General features: G+C 40.1%; 1 protein-coding gene across 8 annotated transcripts in view; it reads left to right on the top strand.

Moving 5' to 3' along the window:
• TFPI (tissue factor pathway inhibitor) overlaps positions 1-23,729 on the top strand; it is a 99,764-nt gene that overhangs the window by 73,075 nt on the left and 2,960 nt on the right. For 5 of the 8 annotated variants that reach the window (XM_082691076.1, XM_082691075.1, XM_082691080.1 and 2 more), the window contains 4 exons: positions 1,116-1,154; positions 5,076-5,252; positions 6,378-6,563; positions 23,177-23,356. In XM_082691076.1, coding sequence (XP_082547202.1) covers positions 1,116-1,154; positions 5,076-5,252; positions 6,378-6,563; positions 23,177-23,356 — 582 coding nt within the window. Of the gene's footprint in view, positions 1-1,115; positions 1,155-5,075; positions 5,253-6,377; positions 6,564-19,805; positions 19,831-21,184; positions 21,204-23,176; positions 23,357-23,729 lie in introns of those variants that run through there. The other 3 variants (XR_014300643.1, XM_082691081.1, XM_082691079.1) reach the window with 3 other exon arrangements.

Consider the following 23,729-nt stretch of genomic DNA (forward strand, 5'->3'; position numbering starts at 1 on the left):
ATAAAGCATAGGAAAATTTTAAAAAGAGGCTTATTACCTTCTCTTTCAAAGATGTTTTATTCTGCAAAGAATAATCTGTTGGTTTTTTTAAAAAAAGATTTTATTTATTTATTTGACAGAGAGAGATCACAAGTAGGCAGAGAGGCAGGCAGAGAGAGGAGGAAGCAGGCTCCCCGCAGAGCAGAGAGCCCGATGCGGGACTTGATCCCAGGACCCTGAGATCATGACCTGAGCCGAAGGCAGTGGCTTAACCCACTGAGCCCCCCAGGCGCCCCCTAACTATTGATTTTTGGCTGAAAGGGAATATAAACCAACTTATTCCCCCAACCCCTATCTCTCTGGCTATACAACTAATTATAAACTGCCTTGACCAAAGCTTTTCTCTGCAAAACAAACGACTGTACAACAAACATCACTCAGCCTTCCTAACGTCCACTTGAGCAAATTAAAACTTCACAAATTGTGCTGATTTGCATTTCATTACTCTTCATTTAAATTAGAACATAGAATCTATACTTGAATACAGTGGGTTAAAGACAAGCGGCGTTCTAGTCTTGAGAGAAGTAATTCCATTAATTCTTTGCAGTTAAACTGAAAAAGATGTCACAGATATTTTTTGCTTCATTTCTCTTCTGTATTTAGAAATCATAATAAAATTTGTGATTGGGTTGAAGAAATGCAGCGGGAAAGGAACCAGGAAAGGAGGCGATTCTGGTTTCTGCTTCCCCCACTGCCACTTCTCGGTAGAAATGATCTGTTCTGATATGCCAAGTGCGCCGCAGAAATTCACATTTCACATTACCTTAATGATTTTCAATCATTTCTTTTGAAGAGCAGCTGTAGTTCACCAGGAATTCTTACTTTTGTCAGTGTGTTAGAAACTTTCAACCCTGGTTTTAAGACATTATTATGTTAAAATGTAGAGAGCCTCATATTTATTTAAAAATTATTTAATCTTTAGAGAAAATAAGAAATTTAAGCTACTTGTTGACGTTTTGTGTGAGAATAATTTTAATGGCAATAAATACATCATCCTAGTTTGTTAAATTGAAATTTATATATAATTTATTTATATATATTGTTGTAACTGATGCACATACTGTTTTTTCTTCCAGTTTATCCAAAGACTAGGACACAGATAAAATTGGACAAAGGTAAACATTCATTTATATGCTAATTAGCATTTATGTAAGACACTTAGAAATTGGATTCTTAGCATTTTTTGATATGGAGTTCATCATAAATCCATATGATCTTTGAAATTGTGTTTTATTTTGTATCGATATAAGGAAGCATTTAAGATAGCGTACATGGTATTTGGTAGGGAAGTCTTGGAGCACTGACACAGCATGGTATTTAGCATTAGATCGGCCAAATCCCACAGCCGCGCACATGGTATTTTACCATCTCCTGAGCAGTAACTTAGATGCTGCTGACCTCACTTTAGTTCTCAGATCCTAGTCCCTTGATAATCTCAGCACTGTGCGTCTTCCACGAGTTACACGCAGCAGTTCCCCGAACTGGTCCGTGTCTCCGAGCCGTGCCAGTCCTTACACAGCAGTGACCGCAGACACGTGGCAGGAGTGGTTGCTCTCACCAACATTATGCACCGTGTGTGCACACTTTTATCTTGTGATTTAAATTAATTGGTTTTAAATTTAGATTTATACTAAATAATTTTCTGATTAATGGATTATATTAGCACATGAAAAAGTATCAGTAGATTAAGAAATACATTCCTTTTAGTAAGGGTCTAGAAACTGACTTGGTCCCACAGCCTTTATGTCATTTTCTTTTGAATGAGAAGAATGGAGCAAAGATCAAATTATTTAACTTGGGAAATGAGGCACAAAATTCAAAGTGCATTTTAATTTTTCTGACTTCGATTAAAATGTGTGAGAAAAAGTTGAAAGCTTTTGAGGCTGATAAACATAAGACTTACTAGACTTTGAAATCAAAATTTATAAAATAAATTCAGTGGCAAGGTTTGTACAAACACTATCAGTGGATGTATTTATTTATAAATTTTAAAATAACTTTCTATAAATATTGTATTAATCTTTACAGAAATGTTCCATGTCCCAATTAAATGAAATTGGTTATCTGCGGTATCAAAGAATGCAGGATATTTACAAATAGCGGGTTTCATCCACCAAGTAAAAGATGATATCTTCGTGAAAAGAAATACCAACATTTAAATTTTAGGGTATTTTTTTTTTAAATGTGAAATTAAGAAAAAAATGTATGCAGATAAAACTAATTATAAAATTATGCTATTTAATGTATATGTAATGATTTGGAATTCAATCATTCTTTTTCTTCTACTAATTCAATTAATTTATATTTTTCCAAAAATGCAGTATTTTATTTTTACCAAAGTTATGGGCTCCATACAGTCAAAAATTGGCAGCACATAAAACATAACCGTATACTTTACAAAGCACAGTATAAATTAGTAGGTATGAGGAAGACCTCTATGGTAGACGAAGGGGTGCACCTCTGCGACCAACTAGAAGAATCACTTCTGCCATTGGAACTCCTACTTCCCTGACTATAAAATGAGCACATTAAAGAAATAGAGCCCTTTTACCTTTAACAAGTTCTAAATCAGCATTTTTAGGAGCTTTGTCAGATTGGCATTAACTTGATTAAGACAAAAAATAGAACATTTCCTCAGACACAAGGTAAGAATGCTCTCCGCTGCGTGTACGTGTATGGGTTTCTTAAGCATCCTAGAATAGCGGCGATATTTAGGAGCACACCGAGGTGTCCTCAATTTTGCTCATGACCTGCTCGGTTCATTACATTGGTTTGCTCAGCGAGATCACCACGCCTCCAGAATCCCCACTCAGGAGCTCGACTTCAGCATTTGTAGGAGATGCCCCAGAAGCAGGAGAGCCCAGGATGGGAGACGGCTGTGTCAGAGCAAGAGAAAGATCAAGGGGCGACTTGAATGAACACATTCATCAAGAGTCAGGGAGGTGGGCCGGGAAGTCGCTGGGCTTAGCAGGTGGTCACAGGGCCATCAGGGAGACGTGTAGATAGTGTCCCAGTTAGGAGCTCCTCTTCTCTCATTATTCACTGGTGTTCTATATGGATATGAGAGAACAAAGACCTCGAATGACCTCTAAGCATACCTACTTCAGGCGAACTTCATGATAGACTTCCCAGTGTCAACACGGGGACAGTTACAGGACAGCCTCTTCGAAATAGTTTGGTTTAGGACAGTTGTCAAGTGTCCAGCCTCAAACAGAACTTAATAGTAAAACTTAATGTGGCCAGTGGAAGTTTGTTTCTCGCTAAAAATCTGTATTCTGTGCTTTAGCTGAGACTCAGCCTAGAGTAAAGATTGTGTTTCAGATTTAGTACGAGTGCTACTTTACCTGGGAAATATGGGGCATGAATTTCCTGATTTGTAACCTATTTCAAACAGTAGGCCTAAGTATAATTATTTTACAAGTATACAATTTCAAGTTCGTCTTAAAATAAATTTATGTCCTTAGAATGGGGCCTCATAAATAATAGCAACTTCCAATTTCTTAATTATACTTCTCAGCATAATTTCCTATTGTTTTGTATTCTTTATATGCAATGTATTTTACCTACTCTTTTTTGTTAAACATAGAATTCTTATATTCTCTGTTAGGATGATTTAAAATTTCCTACAAAGTACATACTAAGGCCAAAACAAATAAAAATGATAGCAACTGAATGTATCTTTTCCTCAATCTCTTGTAAAAAAAAGTATTACAAAAATTTAAAGAATTTGTTTTTTTCCTTGTCCCATAAATTACACTTAACCACAAATGGCCAATATGGTGATTAATAATAACTGTCACCTTGAGGAACAAGAGGCAATAAACAATAAACAAAGTAATTTTCACACTGGCAATTTGAGAAGTTATAGAAGATAGATATTTTATACTACATGAAAATAGGATGTTTATTTAATAAAACAACTCTCCTAGGAGATCAGCCTTCCTGAAGTTTTGCAATCACTGCAGAAATCACTATTAAATATACACTTTTTATAGTAAAACCCTCCTGAGTATTGCTTCCTTGAGATAGAACAAGTTGCTTTAAAATGTAAAAGGACACAACAGTTCGTTTTTGCCACTCGGATAATATAGTTGCAGGGAAAAGTGGGGGAGAGGGGTCCTCGCCCAACTCAAGCTCTGTATATCTTGCCATCACCATTTTGAAAATAGGTTTAATTCTCCTCTTTACAGAGTGTGCATGTAGACAAGGCTTGTAATGTAGATCACAGTGGCACAGCTTCTGTGACAGCTGTGTTTAATCTGGTTTGGACCACTATCAAAGAAGGGGCACTAGAGTCTTTTCAAAAGCCTCTCCAATCCCTGAGCATGTATTTCCTTTCTGCCTTTGCTCTGTTGGAGTCACTCCAATGCTGGGAAGAAGATAAACAGGAGACACAGAGGCAGAGGATGTCATGCCTCACCTAAAACAGACTCTGGCTTAAGAATTCAGGAACTTCTAAGAATAGCCATGAAAGCTTCCATAAGCCTCAAAGCTCTGCTCCAATATTTTTAAAAAATTGAAACCATTGTAATGAAGCAACGCATTACACTTCTTTCCCTAATGAGAATCTACACCTGAAAAATATGAAATATTCCTAGATCTTTCCTAAATGTCAATGCATGTAGGCCCAAAAAGAAAATTGAACCAAAATTTTGCCATGATATTATGTAATATTATGAATTTTTGAATATTTCTTCCAAACCAAGGGTAAAATAACAATATCTTTTACTCTTTTAACTCATGAAATAGTTGATAGTTGGTGCCCTATTAATTTATGTTGAGAAATTTAGAACTTGAAATTCCAGTAGCAACAATGTGTGCAATAGATACATCTTCCTTATTCTAAAGGTCCCAGTAGACGTAGTGGACAATTTTACTATTGTGGCGGTGGATAAAGTTTCGTTTTACCTTGTACCTTTAACTGTTCATGTTTACTCTTTAAATAACTTCAACTTAGTTGTTTTGTACAGTCACCCAGCATAATTCAATTATTCACAAAAAAGCATATTGCTTTCTGACATTTTGGTAATTTCCAGATAAGCCAGATTACTGCTTTTTGGATGAAGATAGTGGGCTCTGTCGAGGTTATCTAACTAGGTATTTTTATAACAATGAGACAAAGAAATGTGAAGAATTCAAGTATGGTGGTTGCCTTGGCAATCAGAACAACTTCATGACCCTGGAACAATGCAAGAGCGCCTGTGAGGACATAGGTAAGTCGCCCCATCTCATTTTACTTCATTTACAGGCATTCTTTCAAGAATGACGGGTCTTAAAGGATGTGCAAGCTTACCTAGACTTTCACTTCAGCCGTGCAGATGAAGATACATGACCACCCACGAAATCTGATTAAAAAATTAGTCACTGTGTTAACTTAGTAAAAAGGAACAGAAAAGTAAGAAATGTATAGAGGAACTTATTTCCATATATTTATTTTAGGTTACATTATTTACTTTTCTTTCCTGAGACTATTGTAGTACAACATAAGCATAAGACTAGGACTGCTGAAATCCCTTAGATTTATAATAGTTTGAAGACAAGTCATTCTTTGGGACCTACCTCCTAAAATCAATCCGTTTTACCTGAGCGTGAAATTTATTAAAGGATTGGCTTAGACTTTGACTGTTACCTCTTTTAAACCAAGAACTACAATGTTACTCACAGAAATATGATCTTATTAAATGATACGGATAAATAGGAAAATTTATTGTTTACTAATTTAACATAGCAATGTGCATAAAATTTCTAGAAGTCCACTCTTTTTTTTTTTTTTTAAGATTTATTTATTTATTTGAGTGAGAGTGTGCGTGCGCGCCCCTGTGCACATGACCTGGGGGGACAGAGGGAGAGAACCGTGAAGCGGACTCCCCACCTAGCACAGAACCCAGCGGGGCTCCCCTTCAAGACTCATGAGATCTGACCTAAACCGACACCAAGAGTCTTGGGGGACTAAGGGGCGGTGTCTGTAGAGGTCCACCCTCCCTCCTGTTCCTGCCTCTCCTCTTCCTCCTCCCACTCCTCCCTTTGTTTCTCCTTCTTCTTCTCCTTCTTCTTCTTCTTCTCCTTCTCCTCCTCCTCCTCCTTCTTCTTCTTCTTCTTTTTAAGATTTTATTTATTTAACAAGAAACAGCACAAGCAGGGGGAGCAGGAGAAGGGAAGCAGGCTCCCCACTGAGCAGGGAGCCCAAAACAGGGCTTGACCCCAGGACCCTGGGATCATGACTGAGCCACCCAGGTGCCCTGATGTCTCCTCTTCTTAACACACCTGCTGAGCCTTGCTCTGTGTGTGTAATCGTGGACTTGCAACAATGTTGCATTTTCATGGTGTGTTTTTCGCAGCGCAAGATCTTCAGTTGGAAGAATCGGTGCATAATACAGTCATATCTGACTCTACGGATAACACACTGCCCATTAATTCTGGGGGCAGCATGACGCCGCTCGATTTGACGAATAACGTAACCCCGGTTGATTCTGTGAATAATGACTCCGTCGCTCCCCAGCCTACCGAGGCTCCCAGCTTTTTGGGTAAGAACTCCTTTTTTTTTAATTGCTCCCACCAAAATATTATGGTAACAATAGAAGTAGAATGTATATTAGAAGTTTGTTTTTGTTTTTGTTTTTTTAAATATGCTCTTGTTATAATAGGTGTGTTGAGATACTGAAATTCAAAATGTTTGTCTTCGATCCTGAAAGGGGGATCATTTTCCTCTCTTTTAAAGTATGCTTTGAGGGAGGCTTTTGATTATATATCCCATGAAAGCTTCCCTATGATGTTTAACTCTGCCAAATTTATCTTATAAAGTAATGTTGAGAACTCTCAGCATCAGCGTCTGGTGATAAATGATTATGAAGGCCGTGTTGTGTCAGAGGCAGCGCAGGGCTCTTTGAGCCTGGCGCTGGGCAAGGTCTCAGGTGTCCAGTCACAGGACACATTAGGAATTTGTTGAATAACCGTCACCAAAGGTTATGTCACTCGGAAGGGAATTGTCCTTTGGATTTCTACAAGATTCTTTTCTGGGCTATCCCCTATCAATGTATTTTTCAAATTTAAGTAGACATAGAGGAAATATGCCCGCAATAAATGCAGAGCAGGAAAATAGTAAAAATATTGGAATACAGAACTGGAAACCACAAATATGTAGGCAGTTAAAAATAACCAAGAGAGCTTGAGGTTAACAGGATAATTATAAGGTCCCACCTAAATTTTAAAAAATCACATGTGCTCTTTCACACACTGGAGATTTCGCTTCGACACAGTCCGCGAGCAAGTTTTAAATGTCAAGTTGAGGAGAGTTGAGAGAGTTCTGTAGCTTGTACAACTGTGGCCCTCGGGTAAGAGAGACAGTGTGTGCAGCAGGGTTCCCACGGCAGGTGTGTCAGAATCGGTGGGGACAGTCTCCAGCGTCCCCCATTACAACCAGCACATCAGCAGGCAGGGGGGAGTGGCTGTGCCGGACAGATGGAGAGGAGTGGAGGCTGCGCCCTGTCCCTGTCCCTGCCCCTGTCCCTGTCCCGAGGGAGGGATGTAAATGCCACGCTCGGGGCCACAGGGACCCTGTCACGTCTGTGGGCTTTGCTTCTGCCCTGAATGGCAGCCCTGAGAGGCCCCAGGGAGAACTGGAAGGGTGTGTGCAGGAGGACCGGGCGGTGTGAGTGGGAGAGGCCGAGAGGGAACTCGCACCTGTTCTCCGCGCGTGGCGCTGCCCTGCAAGGGAACATCAGGTGTCCATCCTCGCCCCTGTCCCTGCAGCGCAGACCCTCCTGCCCATGTCCCTGCCCTTCCGTACTGCCTCAACTCAGCCTCAGAAGCAGGATTAGTTTGTGAAATCTGGAGTATAAGGTTTCTTTGGTAAAGTGATTTTTTTTAATGTGAGGTCTTAAGAAACCAGTGGGTTCCATAGGAATTAAATTCCCGAAATTGCAGGCATTCAAGCCGTGTCCAGCAGCCTGTGAGGTGTCCTAAGGGCCCTGCAGAACTTCAGAGGGAGTTTGAAAACTGTGTGTTCAAAGGCCTTCGGGGCCTCAGATGAGAGTCTGTAACCAGGGCAGCGAGTCCGATGCCTGATGAGTTACGTCTAGTTTTCAAACGCTACTTTGTTTGTAATAATGATAATAGTAAATATCTTGGTAGTTCTGATTTATTATCTGTGAAATTAAGTAATTTCATTGCATTGTTTCTTTGTGTCCTTCCAGCCCTGTGTCTTTCAGTGACATTATTTTTATCCGGCTAAGTGTGCCATGTTGAAAAGCGTGCTAAATCTTACTGTGTGAAAGATGGGAAAGTTTAGAGTAACAAACTTAATGCATTTAAAGAGACATGTGATACGATATGTCTACTAATAAAATCATGCATGAAATCAGTTTTCAATATGTTTCAATATTTTTTGTTTGGAATGCTTCACTAATTCAAATAGAGGTCTGTATTGATTTATCATAATGAATCAGTTATGAGATGGAATAAGTTATGAGAAAGTTTTGCCTTAAAGTTTTATCAAGTATAAAAATCATGATTTTGGCATGCACATGGCTGAAATAGAAAGGAGGAGACAAAATAAGTGTGAGACGATAAATCTGTTTTAAATACTGTCTGATAAATATCCTAGGTTTTTATGTAGTTGTACAATGAAAAGTGTAAAAAAAAAAACCCAAATTAATGGTTATAACAGAAAATTACTAAGGAAACAGTAAAAATTCACAACATGAATTTAAAAGAAAATAAGATTAAGAGGATTTTTATTTAAAACAACAGACATTTAATTCTTTCATACTAAGTGCATTTAAAATTAGGGAAACCTTCCTCCTTTCTTTGTCTAGAGAATTATTTCATTTTCTATTACATGTAAATGCCTCAAGGCTTCAATTCCTCTAGCCAATCTGACTCCTTTTCTTCCTCTTCTAGAGTATTCATTTCTCATTCTTTTGTTTTGTAACATTCCTGAGCTAAAGCGTGAAACAATATTGCAATAGTGACTAGAAGCAGTTTGAGGCTAACGGGAAAGGGGACAATGCAGCCGTGCCCTCAGGCTTCCTAAGATCCACTCAATCCCGTGTCCCTCCCGTCCGAGGTGGGGAAGGTGGAAATGCAGCTGTCGCTCTTCACCAAGACCCAGAAGAGCCCTCCTCCACCTCATCCAAGGCCAGAGGGAAGGTGTGCCCCCACTTTGCCTGTACGCAGACTAGCCCTTTCCTACTCCACCAAAGGCTTTTGCTGAGGTCTATGAAGACACTGTTGATATTCCAGCTCAAAAATAATTACATCTGTCAGTGCTTGCGATTATATTAGCATAATTTAAGAACTATGTTTTAAGAAATATGTTTCTATGTTTCTGTAAAACCTTGTTGTTCAAGGTTTTGGCAAATGTATAAGGTTCTCCGTATTACTTTCTTTTGAAAAGACGTAAGTTGTTTTAATTGTGATTCCATGTGTAGGAATAATAACATACCCCACAACAAAAATAGGATAGCATTCATTTAAAATTCTTTCCATTAAAATCCTTAGGCAGAGTATTTGAATATTCCAAAAACGTAGCTAGACTGTGCTATCATTATGAAGGAGAACATTTGTAAACATAATTTTAATGTTTCTCTTCACGATGATAGTAGGAAAACCTTTTAGAAGTTTTGTTTGCTGTTTATCCTTAACTACCAGGAAATTGCACGTAAGCTTGAGAATGTTTTTCCCAGTGAGCCTCCTTGACTGGAGATATTGGAATGCCAAGTCCAACTGAGCTTTAATTTTCTCCTTTTATTTCCAGATTTTGTTATTGGTAGGCTATATAGGGGATCTCAAAGATTGAGTCTTGCTGTTCCTTAAGGAGATTTTTATAACATCTTTTGTAAACTCATCCTTATGTGCAAGTATTTGAGTTTGGATGGGCTAAACTAATGAGTATATCAACTTAGGTAAAACAAATGCTTGTTCTCACCATGTGTGTGAGAGAAACCCATGTAAAGCCCCCCCACTCTAAACATGTGTACGTCTGTACTTCATCTTCAGAAAGAAAAACTACCGCAGTTAGTTTTCTTGACTCTTCCTTTGGGACTAGCACGATAGTCCAGTAGGTCGAAGACTCTGAGCCTGAAGAGTTGGGCTCGAATCCCCGTTCTTCCACTTGTTGCTGTGCAACCTTGAGTTACGTCTTAGCCTCTCCAAACCAGAGTTTCCCACTCTCCAGTGAGGATGGCAGTAATGCAGTTCTCTCTTTCTAAGTTTTGCTGTGAGGTGAAATCAGCCCGTATACAAGGTACACTAAGCACAGAGCGGTACCCACTCCACTTACGGTAGCCACGTAAGTGTCTCTCACTGCTATTACCTGGGGACCCAGAGCAACACCCACAACATCCTTGGATTTTGTTTCTCACCTGCAAAGCAACGGTCTCTAAGTTCCTCTTTGCAGAAGTTGGTATTTCAGACACTCGTAAGATCTCTACTTCCTCAGCTAAGCGGATCGGTACACATAAGGTCACAAAACTACAATTAACCTTCAGAAAAGAAAAGACAAGAGGCCTAAATTCATACAGAGATCGAAACTTACACAGTTCAGATACGTTTAGTGGAAACAAGTTAAGATTATTGTCATACACAAGTATGACGGGGCTTTGAAGCCAAAAGAACTTCGTGTAGCTTTGCTTTGTCTTCTGAAAACTTGCAGCTTTCAGAACTTTCAGAGTTCTGCCCTCATTTCTGGCTGTTTCAGTTCGAGCACTTGGTACTCTCCTCTGATCACCCTCTCCTTCTAGTCCGTCCTTCTGTTGTTTTTCTAATGAAATGTTCACTCCTGTCTTCTCCGTTTTCAGTCTACCTGTTTTGTTTGTTCAGAATGTCAGTCTTGTGGGTTTTGATGGTTTCCATCTGATGTCATCAAATAGGGACACTGATGAAAATGAAAGGGAATGCCAAAAATATATATATCTATTTGGAATAAATATATATATTGACAGAAAACTAGGTCTGTCATTTTGGTGGATAGATAAAATAGATTTATTTTTAAAGTATTTCTGTTTTCAAAAAATCACATATGTGTTGGGATATGATCTACCAAAAAAAAAAAAAAAAAAAAAACCCTGAGTTTGGACCAATACTGGCTCAGGTAACCCAGATGTCATCAACCTCAGACAGGTACCAAGGAGATCAGATATACCATATATATTAATACGTATTCATATATCACACGTGTTCAATACGACATTTCCTATAGGTTTGCATATAGACACATGCACATGTATGTATATGTGCACAGTACGTGTGTACACATGCCTATGTCCACGGAGGGACAGAAAAGACAGAGAACAAGGGGTCATGCAGCGTTCCTGACGTCGCTGTTCTACTCACTCTCATCCATTATGTTAGGGTCAGAGTATCTTAGTCGAGCAAGTTCACATTTCTTTTCCATTAGAGAAAAATAAAACCTTTCCAGATAAACTCTTTCTGTGGTAATTTAGCCTCATTCCCTTGTCTTAAATTTTTCTGCATTATCTGCTACCCCTCTAACTGTCCCAGATTTTTGTCTCACTAAATACAAAGTATTTTTGTCCCTTCTGAACAGACACTGTCATTAAGTAGAACTCATTCACTCTGTTATCAGTAAACCGAGTTATCCATCCTTAGGGCTCCTGGTGTTTTGTTCGGCTTCTCCTTCCTGAAAGCCACGGCCCTCCGCATGGAGGCTGTGTTCTGCCCCCGAGGAAGCCTTCTTCTCTCCTTTTCTCCTGGCCTCCTGTGCTGGTTCCCCTCATGCTGCGATGACTGGATGTTGTCTTAGCTCGCCTCACTGGCTACATTACAAGTCTTTTGAGGGAAGAGACCATGTGTTATACGCTTTGCAGATCTTCCCTCCTTAGTATTCAGGTCAGCGTTACACTAGGACAGGAGGCTCACGATTTTTATCTGTGACTTGTCACCCCCAGTTACAGAACAGACAGTGGTGGGAAGCACGTCTTTCCGCCCACCTTCTGCGTCCATGCGTCCATGTCCGTTTTAGGAGAAGTCAGAATTTTGTGCACATTTTAATATTTCTGCTTTATATCGTATATGTGATGCCTTTGATAACATGCCATTAATAAAGTTTTAATATTTATGTGAACATAGTAATACAGTCCTCTCAATAGAGCTCATTGGTAAATGTCTATCAAAGAAAAGCTAATGTTCTCAACGGTTCATACTGATTCTGGGCTCTTTTTTTGTTTAAAGGAATTATTTGTTTATTTTTCTGCGATTTTTAAATTTAAAGGCAATGTAGTTAACATATAGTATATTATTAATTTCAGGGGTTAATTTTGTGATTCATCAGTTGCATGTGATTCTGGGCTTTTTGAATGGACCTGACCCGTTGATTAAAAAAGTGATTCGGGGCACCTGGGTGCTCAGTCGGTTAAGCATCCGACTCCCGATTTCAGCTCAGGTCGTGACCTCAGAGTCCTGAGACCGAGCCCTGCATCAGGCTCTGCACTCAGCGGGCTCTGCTTAAGACTCTGTCTCCTTTCCACCTGCCCCTCCCCCATGCTGGCTTCCTCTCCCTAAAATAAATCTTTTTTAAAAAGTGATTTCTTTTCCTGGTTCTCATCGTGTCTTTACTTCTCTGCGTCAACTCGTCATAGCTGCTTTGGGACTACATCAGCTATAGATTTTGAAAAAAAAAAAAAAAAAACAAAGTCTTGTGATAGACTTCAAAAACCCGGCCAGTCAATCTCCCACCTGGTCTCTGACAGAAAAAAAATATCACCTAAATATTGGACCTAGTCCGTATTTCTTCCGGCAGCCACCAAGTCAAGGGAAAATGATTGTGTATCATTCTGCAAGCCACTTGGGTACCTGAGGTGCTCTCGCTCCTGCCTGTACTCAAGGTATAACCTACAGGCCAGATTCCACATACATGTGGGAAAAATGGAGAGAAAAGAAAACATAATCACAAAACAGACGTAGATACACATGCATATACATACACATGTATCTTTTTAAAAAGTTCTGGTTATCATTGGCCTTTTGGAAGAGACGTTATAGAAACTGACTGAAGGAAAGTAAAATGAAAGCTGTCGCTGAAACAGTTACTTTATAGATTTTCGAGAAAACAGTCACCTGTTGTGTCTCTGACAGCCACCGGAAGTGTCTGCAAAGAAAATACCCCTTCGTCCAGCTACGCAGTTCGCTGCTAGCCTGTCAACAATTCTGAAAATCCCCTTCATCAAAAACTCACTTCAACGTCCTCCCAAAGCACCCTCTTTCTCCTGTGCTTCCCTCATGGAGATACGCCTGCTTGGCGACACGGGTGCCTCCCACGAGTACTGGCAAGCTGGCTTTCTAAAATAGGTCCCTTGTGGAGACGAGCCGTGAGACCCGTAAGACCGTCTACTTCCTGGCAGCAGAGCCGGTGAGAAACAAACCCGCAGCACCTTCTCTCTGCCGGCACTGCTGCCAGCCGGACACAGTCACCCTGGGTGACCACTGGCCGCTTTGGCTAATCCTTTTCTTCCTGGGCCGTCTCTGCTTTCAACAAGGACGCGCTCTCTTGCCCAGGTCATGGGAGTCCTCCAGAGCAGTGTTCCTGAACTTTCCTTAAAAGGAAAAAACAGACTTCTAATTGATGAATTAAATTCTTTTGTATGACACTAATCGTATACGGGCGAGTAAAATACTGTGTCTCATTAAGCATCTGACCATTATAAACTGTCGGTCAAAACTCGCAAATGAACACACGCTGCAAACTAACAAATTAACAAGTCTAACCGGACGGTACTTTCTAATTGAGATAAGGTGACCTACAGCACTGTTCGCTCACAGCGACCTGACATCCATATTTGTCATAGCGACCACCTGCCCCCACGCAGAGTCACTCCAGTACCCCTCATCCTCCCCGTGCTGCACACGCACGACCCACCGTAGGACGGAGACTTCCCGCGGCTCGAGCGCGCCCACACTTGTGGACTCCTCCGTCCCCGTGCTCTCCCAGAGCCATAAGTTTGTCTTCTGTATTTGTGTTTTGTTTTGTTTTGTTTAGATTCCAATATAGTGAAATCATATGCAATTTGACTTTTCAGACTTATTTGGCATAGTAGCCTCTAGGTTCAAGCGTGGTCTCACCGATGGCAACAGCTCATTCCTTTTGTGGCTGAGCGATATTCTGTGGGGTGTACGTGTGTGCTGTCCGTCTGTCCACCGAAGGACGTCTGTGCCGCTGCATAGCTCGCTGCCCTCAGTAACACTGCCGTGAATGCAGGGCACACGTATCTTTTCTTTAAATTAGTGTGTTTGCTTTCTTTGAATATTCAGCAGCAGAATTATTGGATCATATGGTAGTTCTATTCTTAATTTTTTGAGGAGCCTTTATAATTTTTTCCGAAGTGCCTGCATCAATACACACTCCCATTGGGAGCACTTGCGGGTTCCTTTTCCACCACATTCTTGCCAACACTTGTTGTTTCTTGTCTCCCGATACTCGCTATTCTGACAGGTGTAAGGTGGTATCACTGTGGCTGTGATTTGCATTTCCCTGAGGACTAGTAACGTTGAGCCTCTTTTCATGTATTTGTTCGACATCTGTAGGTCTTCTTAGGAAAAATGTCTATCAGGTTATCTCATTTTTTAATGGAATTGCTAATTGGGTGTTGAACTGTACAAGTTCTTTACACATTTTGGATAGTCCTACTTTTCAGATGCCTCATTTGCACATGGAATCTCCCATCCCACAGGATGCCTCTCTGTCTTGCTAGTTGTCTTGTTCACTGTTCAGAAGCTTTTTAGTTTGATGTGATCCCACTTGTTTATTTTTGCTTTCGTTGCTTTTGCCTGAGGAGACAGACTCCTACATATTGCTAAGACCAATGCCCAAGAATTCACAGCCTGCTTTCTTTCAGGAATTTATGGTTCCAGGTCTTACATTGAGATTAACCCATTTTGAGTTTTAGATATGGTGAAGAAAGGGTCCAGTTTTATTATTTTGCATGAGCTGACCAGTTGCCCCAAAACCATTTATTGCAAAAACAGTCTTTTCCCCATTGTATGTGCTTCCCTCCTTTGTCGTCGACAAACTGACCAGATACGTTTGGGTTTATCACTGGGCTCTTTCGTTCCATGGACCTGTGTGGCACAGCCCTATTATCACAGGAATTTGGTATTAACTTCTCCAGAGCAGGTTAGGAATGAGGAACAGGTTAGAAAAGCCTGTGCTACTCTATATTGTAATTCTCTGACTGCCCTACTTCTATTTGAATAATGACCAATCTGTGCAGGAGTAAGTTTAAAAAGCACTTTTATAAAACATATCAATTAGGAAAATCTGACCTCTATCTTTTCTTGAGACACGGCGGGACGTGGTTTCTAGTCTTCTCTTCTTCCCGCTATTAAAAGGAGAGCCGGCTGGCCAGTGCACATGGGTTCACAGGGCGCACAAACACCGGGAACTTCGGTCTCTTTCCAGAATCGGTCCAGGTTACTATGCAAATGCAGTAATTCCTGCCTTTCATATCTGAGCTCTTTGAATACTGTTCGGCTCAGCACTCCTACGCCCAAGACTTGTTTCCAGTTTCTTCATTTGATGACTTATTTGGATGAGGTATCTTTTTCCTGTTCAAACTTGATAAACTCCGACTTCATGCATGTAACTTAGGGTAAGAAATACAGAAGACATTCTGAGCCTGAGTGGCAAAGGAGACAGAATCTGGAAACTGGATATAAAAGGGAAGTTACGACAGCTTTCTCTTTATCTGATAATTATTAAGTTGTCTTTGCTCGGTTATTTTTATTTTCTAGGTAGTTTTCGGAGGACACCTTATGGTGGTTAAGAGCATTGGCTTATGGATGGAAAGAAATGGGTTTAAATTCCTCCTACTCGCCAGGTCTTTTTGTGGACTTGAAAGAAACACACAACTCTTGGCCAAGTTCCTCATTTGTTATATATGGAGAGTAATAGCTCACAAAGTTGCTGATGATTATGGCAAATATAAAATTCTTATCCCCATGTTTCACGTGCAATAAGGACTCAGAACTATTAATATTTGAAGGTTTTGATCATGATTACCCAGTGTCAGTGGAGATTTATAACAGGAAGAAATGATCAGGGGTTTTATTTTATACATTTTATTAGTGATAATTATTACATGTAACTAAAGCTTGTAACCTTGACCTGAAGTATCTTCATTCAATAGTCATAATACTATGACTATCTGAAGTAAAATTAAGCCCTTCTAAAATTCAGATGTAATTATAAAACACCAATGCACATTTCGTGTCTTTGGACTGGATACCCCGATCGGAGGTCTTGAAAACCTGTGTTGTTTGTTTTTTTTTTTTCATTTTATTTTATTTTTACTTTTTATAAACATATAATATATTTTTATCCCCAGGGGTACAGGTCTGTCAATCGCTGGGTTAACACACTTCACAGCACTCACCAGAGCACATGCCCTCCCCGATGTCCGTAACCCCACCCCCTTCTCCGGTGTTTCTGATCGTATCCTATGACCCGAGGCATAAATCTGTTATACTTCTTAATGTCAGTTCAGTCCAACAAATCCTGAGTGACTCTCCAGGATGGGGATCGTCACAGGAACGGGGAGTCTGAATAAAACATAAGAAAGCTGGTGTTGTTCCTTACAGGCCCACCTGTGAAGTGGGGTGAGGGACAGGTGTGAAGATGACGTCAGTGCCTACGCCCCGTGCTAAGACGCAGAGCTGCACGGGCGGTGTGGGGCACAGAGCGTGGTATAGCACTTCCATTGAAGGGTGTCAGAATTAAAACTTCATCTTTTCCTAAACCTGTGTTCTATCTTTATCTAACTTCTTGGGTTTATTCTTTTAGATGCTGGCTAATGCACAAGCACAGTTCACAATTCTGTCTTCTCAGGGATTTTTCTAGGTAAAGCTACAATGAAAGAAAGCCAGGATGAAACTGTAAATCATAAAACCGCTATGACTACGTTTCATACTATAATTTATTTCATAACATACTTAAAGTATTCCACCTTCTTAGTCTAAAAATACCAGAACGGTCGTCTTTCCGGCTCCCTCCCTGCCAGAGGCCGTGCAGCGCCTGGTTTCCTACACTTCCTCTGCACCTGCCTCGGCTGGGGTCCCCAGGTCTCCTGCAGGACTCAGCCTCCACAGGCCTGGTGGAGCTTGCTTCACATATCAAGAAAGAACACAGCTGTGTTTTTCATCCTTCAATACTTTAAGTTGTTCATTCATGTCTATATCATAAACCCAAGTCTATAGTAATCAGAAACCTTCCGAATTTGGCCCAGATCTACTCTCCCAGCCCGGCACCCTACTACACCCTCTCCAGATAGCCTGGGCTTTGCAAAGTGCCCCACACTAGGAATATTCTGACTTTTGTCCTTTCCTTTTCTCATGTTCCTCTCTATCTCTTCCACTTATTAAAATTTCTTTCTTCCTTGAAAGCTGCTCAAGGGACTAAGTAAATGTTAATTTTCACCTTTACTAAAGTCTTACAGGGTCTTCAATTGTACAGCTGTCTAAGGAAGAATTTTTCTGATTATAAGACAATTATCTCAGGATAAATTATACTCATATAGCAGCATCATAGTTTGTAATTTTACCATGGATTAGTTGCTTGATGGCTTTATTTAGAAAAACCCTTGGATAAAGATAACTTTGTGAGCTCTGTCCACAGAGTAGGCAGTATTCGGGCACAGAAGTCCAACACAGTGGACACCAGCACAGCTTCTCTTTCTTTTTAACCTTGGAGCTTCCTGTTGGGACAAGGCGTCTGTCTCACAGTCTATTCCCCCATGACCTTTCAGTTTTGAATGTCCTAGAAGCCCGCTTCTTACATTTCAATCTCAGCTGGTTACTGTGCACAGGGACAGAAAGGAAAAAAGTTCACAGTACTCCTGTTCCCGTGCCCCGCTGGCTTTCCCTGCGATACAGAACGTCAGTCTCTGCCCATTTCACACCAGCTTTCCCATGTGAGTGAACGGAGATACTGCTTTTCCCGCAGGACAGAATCACTGTCTGTAAGTGGAGTCTTCACAGGTGACGGGGATACGCTCTATTCCTCACCACAGCAGATTCCCAAGCCAGCCTTTTCCTATGACCCCAGGACTCTGGGGTGAATATAAAAATATTTTGCTTATATAATCCTATTTCTAACATGTGTTATTTTATAATTTTAATATTATAATAGACAAATTGAAAAAATAGAAAAGAAAAAGACAACTGGACATATTTGCATTTCACAAACAAAATCACTGTCAACATTCTAGCATATTTCCTTTTCGCATTTCTTTGCGGTTTTTGTTCCCTACCACATCATGAAGTAAATAAAATATAGACTGAAGGTAGCGTCTGGAGAATCCCTAACAGTATAGAATAAACAGCGTAGTAGTGTCTGTTCTGGGGAGTTGCAACCTTGAGCACTGCTAAGGTCCCTATGTAATAAAAACGTCTCTCCAGGAATCATCTGCTCTTGTGGGTATGAGAAGAGAAGAGTGAATGTAATTAAATGCATTGCCCACGTTTTATTTAGCAGTTGTTCAGGCACCTTTAAACATCATCGTGGAAGTATAAATTTATATAAACTTTTAGTGGAAAATTTGGCAGCATCTACAAAATTATCAATCGTGTATGGCTTTTGCACAATTCTTTTTTTAAAGTTATTTTTAGAAGACTTTATTGATCTAGTTGACAGAGAGAGCACGAGCAGGGGGGCGGCAGGCAGAGGGAGAGGGAGAAGCAGGCCCCCTGCTGAGTGGGGAGCCCGATGTGGAGCTTGATTACAGGACCCCAGGGTCAGGACCTCAGCCGAAGGCAGACGCTTCAGGACTGAGTCACCCAGCCACCCCACAATTCTGATTTTAGAAAGATCTTTAGAAATGTCTGAACCTGTGTACAAGAATGCTCACGAGCCATCAATAGGAGCTGAAAACAAGAATCCACATGAGTCGTGGTTGACTAGACACACTGGACTCAGTTCAAGAGACGAGCACTGCGCTTATTAACAAGAAGGTGGATATGAGCAAATACTGAAACAGTCACAAAATACTAGTAAGTACAGGACGACACAGAGTGGTACGCTCGTATCCGTTTGCCTGGGAAAGCAATTTGAAACATTGACAACAGTTAAGGGACAAGGGTCAAATTAGAGAGAACTTTTGTTTTATATTTGTTATACTTTTGCATTAATTCAGTGTCTTACAATGATAAATTATAATTAGAAAGTTAAAGTCTTTATATTTTTCTTTACTAGAAAATTATGGGGGAAAAGAACATATTATTCAAAGGAAAGATTTGTTATTCAATTCCTTAAAACAATCTCAGAAGACAAAACATTTCTCAGCAAGTCATGGGGTGATTCATAGATCCTAAATTGGTTGGTAAAATAAAAGCCTAAATGTTAGGGATGTAAAATGGGAACAGGAAGACAGCACGGTAGGACCCAGAGTGACTACAAAATTTGAAGTTTCAGTATAAGTTTTGGAGAAAACTTACATAAACCACTGTGAATAGAAGACTGATTTTGTAGTGCGCCCTCCAGTTTAGCAGAGACACTAGATCATGGCAGTTCCTGGCAGCATGTAGTGGAGCCTGAACTCTGAAAACTGTCCTAGAGCCTCTAAGTGGAAGCCATCCAAGTTGTTATTAATGGCAAGATCAAGACAGATGCATTTGGTTATTAAATTACCTTTGGAAAATGAACAGAAGTCAGGTTAGTATCTTTTTATTCTATCTTAAATACCTGTGAATAATTATAATCTAGACCAAAAAAACTACATTGTGTAACTACTTCAAAACCTTTATATTTTCTTTCATTATAGATATCCTTGTCTGGATTTTGAATAGGTGAGTGCTTATGTTTCTCTAGAGTATGTGTTACTTGAAAACAGCCAAGCTTACCTCCCCACGGGGGCAAGAACTCCTGTTTCCTCACCTTTGGAGATGATAATCAAGGACTCAAAAAATCGTTAGAACTACAATGTCCTTGAGAAGCCGTCTGCTTCATTATTCTAGTCATAGGTTGTTGTCTATGCCAGCGTAATCTGATGATAGTCTTCTTTTTTTTTTTTTTTAAGAGAGGGAGAGGGAGGGGATGGGGGAGGGTCGAGGGGGAGGAAGAGAGGGAATCCCAAGAGGCTCCTGCCCAGTGCAGAGCCCAACGTGGGGCTCGATCTCACAACCCTGAGATCATGACCTGAGCTGAAATCCAGAGTCGAATGCTTAACTGACGGAGCCGCCAGGGGCACCAATCCAATGATAGTCTTAACTACTTGGAGTTCAAATGATTTTAGGAGAATTGTATTAAAAACTTTTAAAAGTTAACTGTAATACAACATTCTTACTAATTAATTTCAAATTTTAACGCACTATCAAAGTACTTGTATTTTTAGGGCTACAAATCATAATAATTATCTGAGTCAACACTGAGTTATATTTGATAATCTGTGTAGACAGTGATTAAAATCAAGGCAAAAAAAGTGAAACAAGTGAACAACCATGAGACTCCAATGGCATCCGTGTGGGCCAACTGCCTGTTTGCCTTCAAGCTAATCTCACTGCCGCCTTCTTGCCCTGTCTCATACATACATCGTGCTCTTTCCCATGGCTTCTGAGTAGATTTGGTGAGTGGCAGACATTGTTGGAAGACTCAGTGACCAAAGGAAGACAGAAGCTAGGGTACCTCTCCCCACCAAACCCATAGTATATGCCCCACGGTTCCAGAGCCGCCTCCATTGCTAACTTCAGTCTAGGTCTGGAGCCCCAGATGTACCAATCAAGCTTGTTCTTACTTTGAAATAGCCTTGATTTTGTTATGGGGCTAAGTTTGCTGCAGATCACGGGAACAGAAGGATGGATTTACTTCATGTTATCAGAAAACTCTCTCTGTCCTGGAATAAGAACTTTAGGTAGAACATTGCTGTGTAGAACATTGCTGTTAACACATAATAATTAGCATCTGTAAAGAAGTGTAACAGTTACAGAAATGTCTGTATTTATTATCTTCAAATTACTGTGAACTACTCAGTCCTGTTTCCAACATGCAGAAGTGAAACTAAGGAATAAGTCATACTGTCGTATTTCTACATCAGCTGTGAAGCATCTGTGGGTGCTTGCTGAAAATGAAAAAAAAAATAGCAATTTTCTGTTTCTCAAATTAGGCTAATTGCCTGAGGAATATTTCTTTTGTTTCTGAACACAGGTGATGACCTGGGAAGCTCATGGAGATAGAAGTGGGAGCAGGAGAGAGCCACCTCGTGTTCTAGGTTCTGGGTTACTGAGAACCCAGAGCATAAAGAGCTGGAAAAGTCGCACAATAGTAGGCTCAATAACAGTGTTTCTCTACTGTCCTGTTAGAGAATTCCTCTGGCATAAGCCATAGTGGAGGCAGGAGACTTCAACCGTTTCTAGAGACTTAAGCGTACATTCTCACCAAGTAACATTTTAATTTTGATTTATGCTGGCAGTAATCATGCACTATAACCCCCACATAGGAGGACATAAAAGATGACTTAGGCTGCATGACTTAGTTTTTCAGATCTGAAGGTCTTCCTTTAAAAATCAGTGTTCATAGACCTAATCAAGGACCTAAATAATACAGTATTCTTTAGGTGACTACAGTTCTTCAATTTTGACACAGAATTTTCATCTTCCTAAAATGTCTTATATATTTTCTGTAGTATTCTGACTCTTGCTTTCCAGGATTTCTCTAGTATATGAGCCGTTATATCAAGACACTCTCATCTTCATTCACATTATCAAGAAGGCAGGAGGAAATGTAGATGCTTGTGTTTTTTATGTCTAATTAGAATTCTTTTCTTTTTTTTTAAGATTTTATTTATTTATTTGACAGATCACAAGGAGGCAGAGAGGCAGGCAGAGAGAGAGGAGGAAGCAGGCTCCCTGCTGAGCAGAGAGCCCGATGTGGGGCTCGATCCCAGGACCCTGAGATCATGACCTGAGCCGAAGGCAGAGGCTCACCCCACTGAGCCACCCAGACACCCCTCTAATTAGGATTATTGTTCATTAATTCAGATCAGAGCAAATAATTTCTGCATCTTTCCCCTCAAAGTGTTTCATTTTCTTTCTTTTATAGTCTCATCAGGGGTTCGCTTGTCATCATCAAACCACTTAGCTTTCTGGCCAACCTATTTGCCTTCATTGGCTGGATTCCTCAAAGATCTATTTTCTGCCAGTTTTGTATATTTGGTATACCCTCTTTGTCTGCATCCGCTGTCCCACATCTCACTATTTGGCAAAGCCCCTAAAGTTTTATTATTTGGATTCCATCTACCAACTTGCCTGCAGTGTTGGTTTACTAATGTGAAGCCTCGTAAGTCTGTGGCTAGAGCACCAGCTTCTCCTCACTGACAGGAATTCTCAAAAGAGCTAAAATCTAGCATTGAACTGAAACTATTTCTCTGCTTTGCCTTAAGAAAACGAGTGATCCTCATATAACCCTGGTTGCATTTTCTTTCTTGGTTTCTAAAGTGGTTTGTCCGCCGACAGACCAGTTTGTATGCTTGGTTTAAACCCGCACGTGTCCTAGCTCACCGGCTTTAACAATACGCCTGCCTTTGCAAAAACGTCTAATTCATCAAGAACTGATGCCTCAGGTCACAAGAGAACTTGATCACCACATCAGTCATCTCTTCAGGGATCCTCCTCTGAAGCTCGAACACCTGAATTCCTGTGCCTTAAACTGTGGTTCACTACCCCACCTAGAACTGGAGCCACAGGGCGGCAGCAGCCGCGCCTCCTCAGTGCCAGTGCCTGTGTCGCTCAGAGGGAGGCCTGCTCATCCGACGCTTCTCCCCGAGTCGAACATCCACAAACAAAAGGATGTGTAAACACTGATAATCTGCTAAAGGGAACACGGTTAACAAATTTTTATAAATTTTTGAATAGCGGTTTCCATCATGTGCAACTAGTTTTTCCCCTCTAGAGAGTTACCAGAGCACTTCACTTTAACAAATAGATCTACTTTATTTCCCGGAGGTCCTACTGCGGTGAACACTTGGAGATTACTAAAGCATTTTCCTGGAGTTGAAATACATGAATTTCACTGAGTACTACTTTTATTCAATCAGATTACTGTTTTGAATATACTATAAGAAAATAGATGAACAATAAGCAATGTGAAATTTTCATATTACCTGTCATGTGATTTACTATGTTTTCTTGATGTTCTTAGAATTTCACGGTCCTTCCTGGTGTCTGACTCCAGCAGACAGAGGATTGTGTCACGCCAATGAGAGCCGATTCTACTACGATTCCATCATTGGGAAATGCCGCCCATTTACGTACAGTGGGTGTGGAGGGAATGAAAATAATTTCACTTCTAAAAAAGCATGTTTTAGGGCTTGTAAGAAAGGTAAGAGGACATTTTTCCCATTAATTCACTAGTGTTTAAGATAATAATTGCATTGAAATTATGAACAAATTTTAATATAAGAAAAATATTATGATATTAGTTCTACTTATAATAAACAAAATATTGTAATTTAGGTAATATATGTCCCCTTTTCAATGACATTTAGATGATATTGCTGGAGATATTAACTACAATTCCTCATAATGTGTCTTTCACAGAAAAAATAATCTTCTTGAAACAAAACATTCTATTCTTTAATATTTACATACTAAGGTTTCATTGTAAATTATACCAAAATATTTTTAAGCTGTCTTACAATGAACAACATTTAAATGTAGCTACTGATTTTCTTCTGAATATTAAAATGATGCAG

The sequence above is a fragment of the Mustela nivalis genome, assembly GCF_964662115.1.
Source record: "Mustela nivalis genome assembly, chromosome: 11".
NCBI lineage: Eukaryota > Metazoa > Chordata > Mammalia > Carnivora > Mustelidae > Mustela > Mustela nivalis.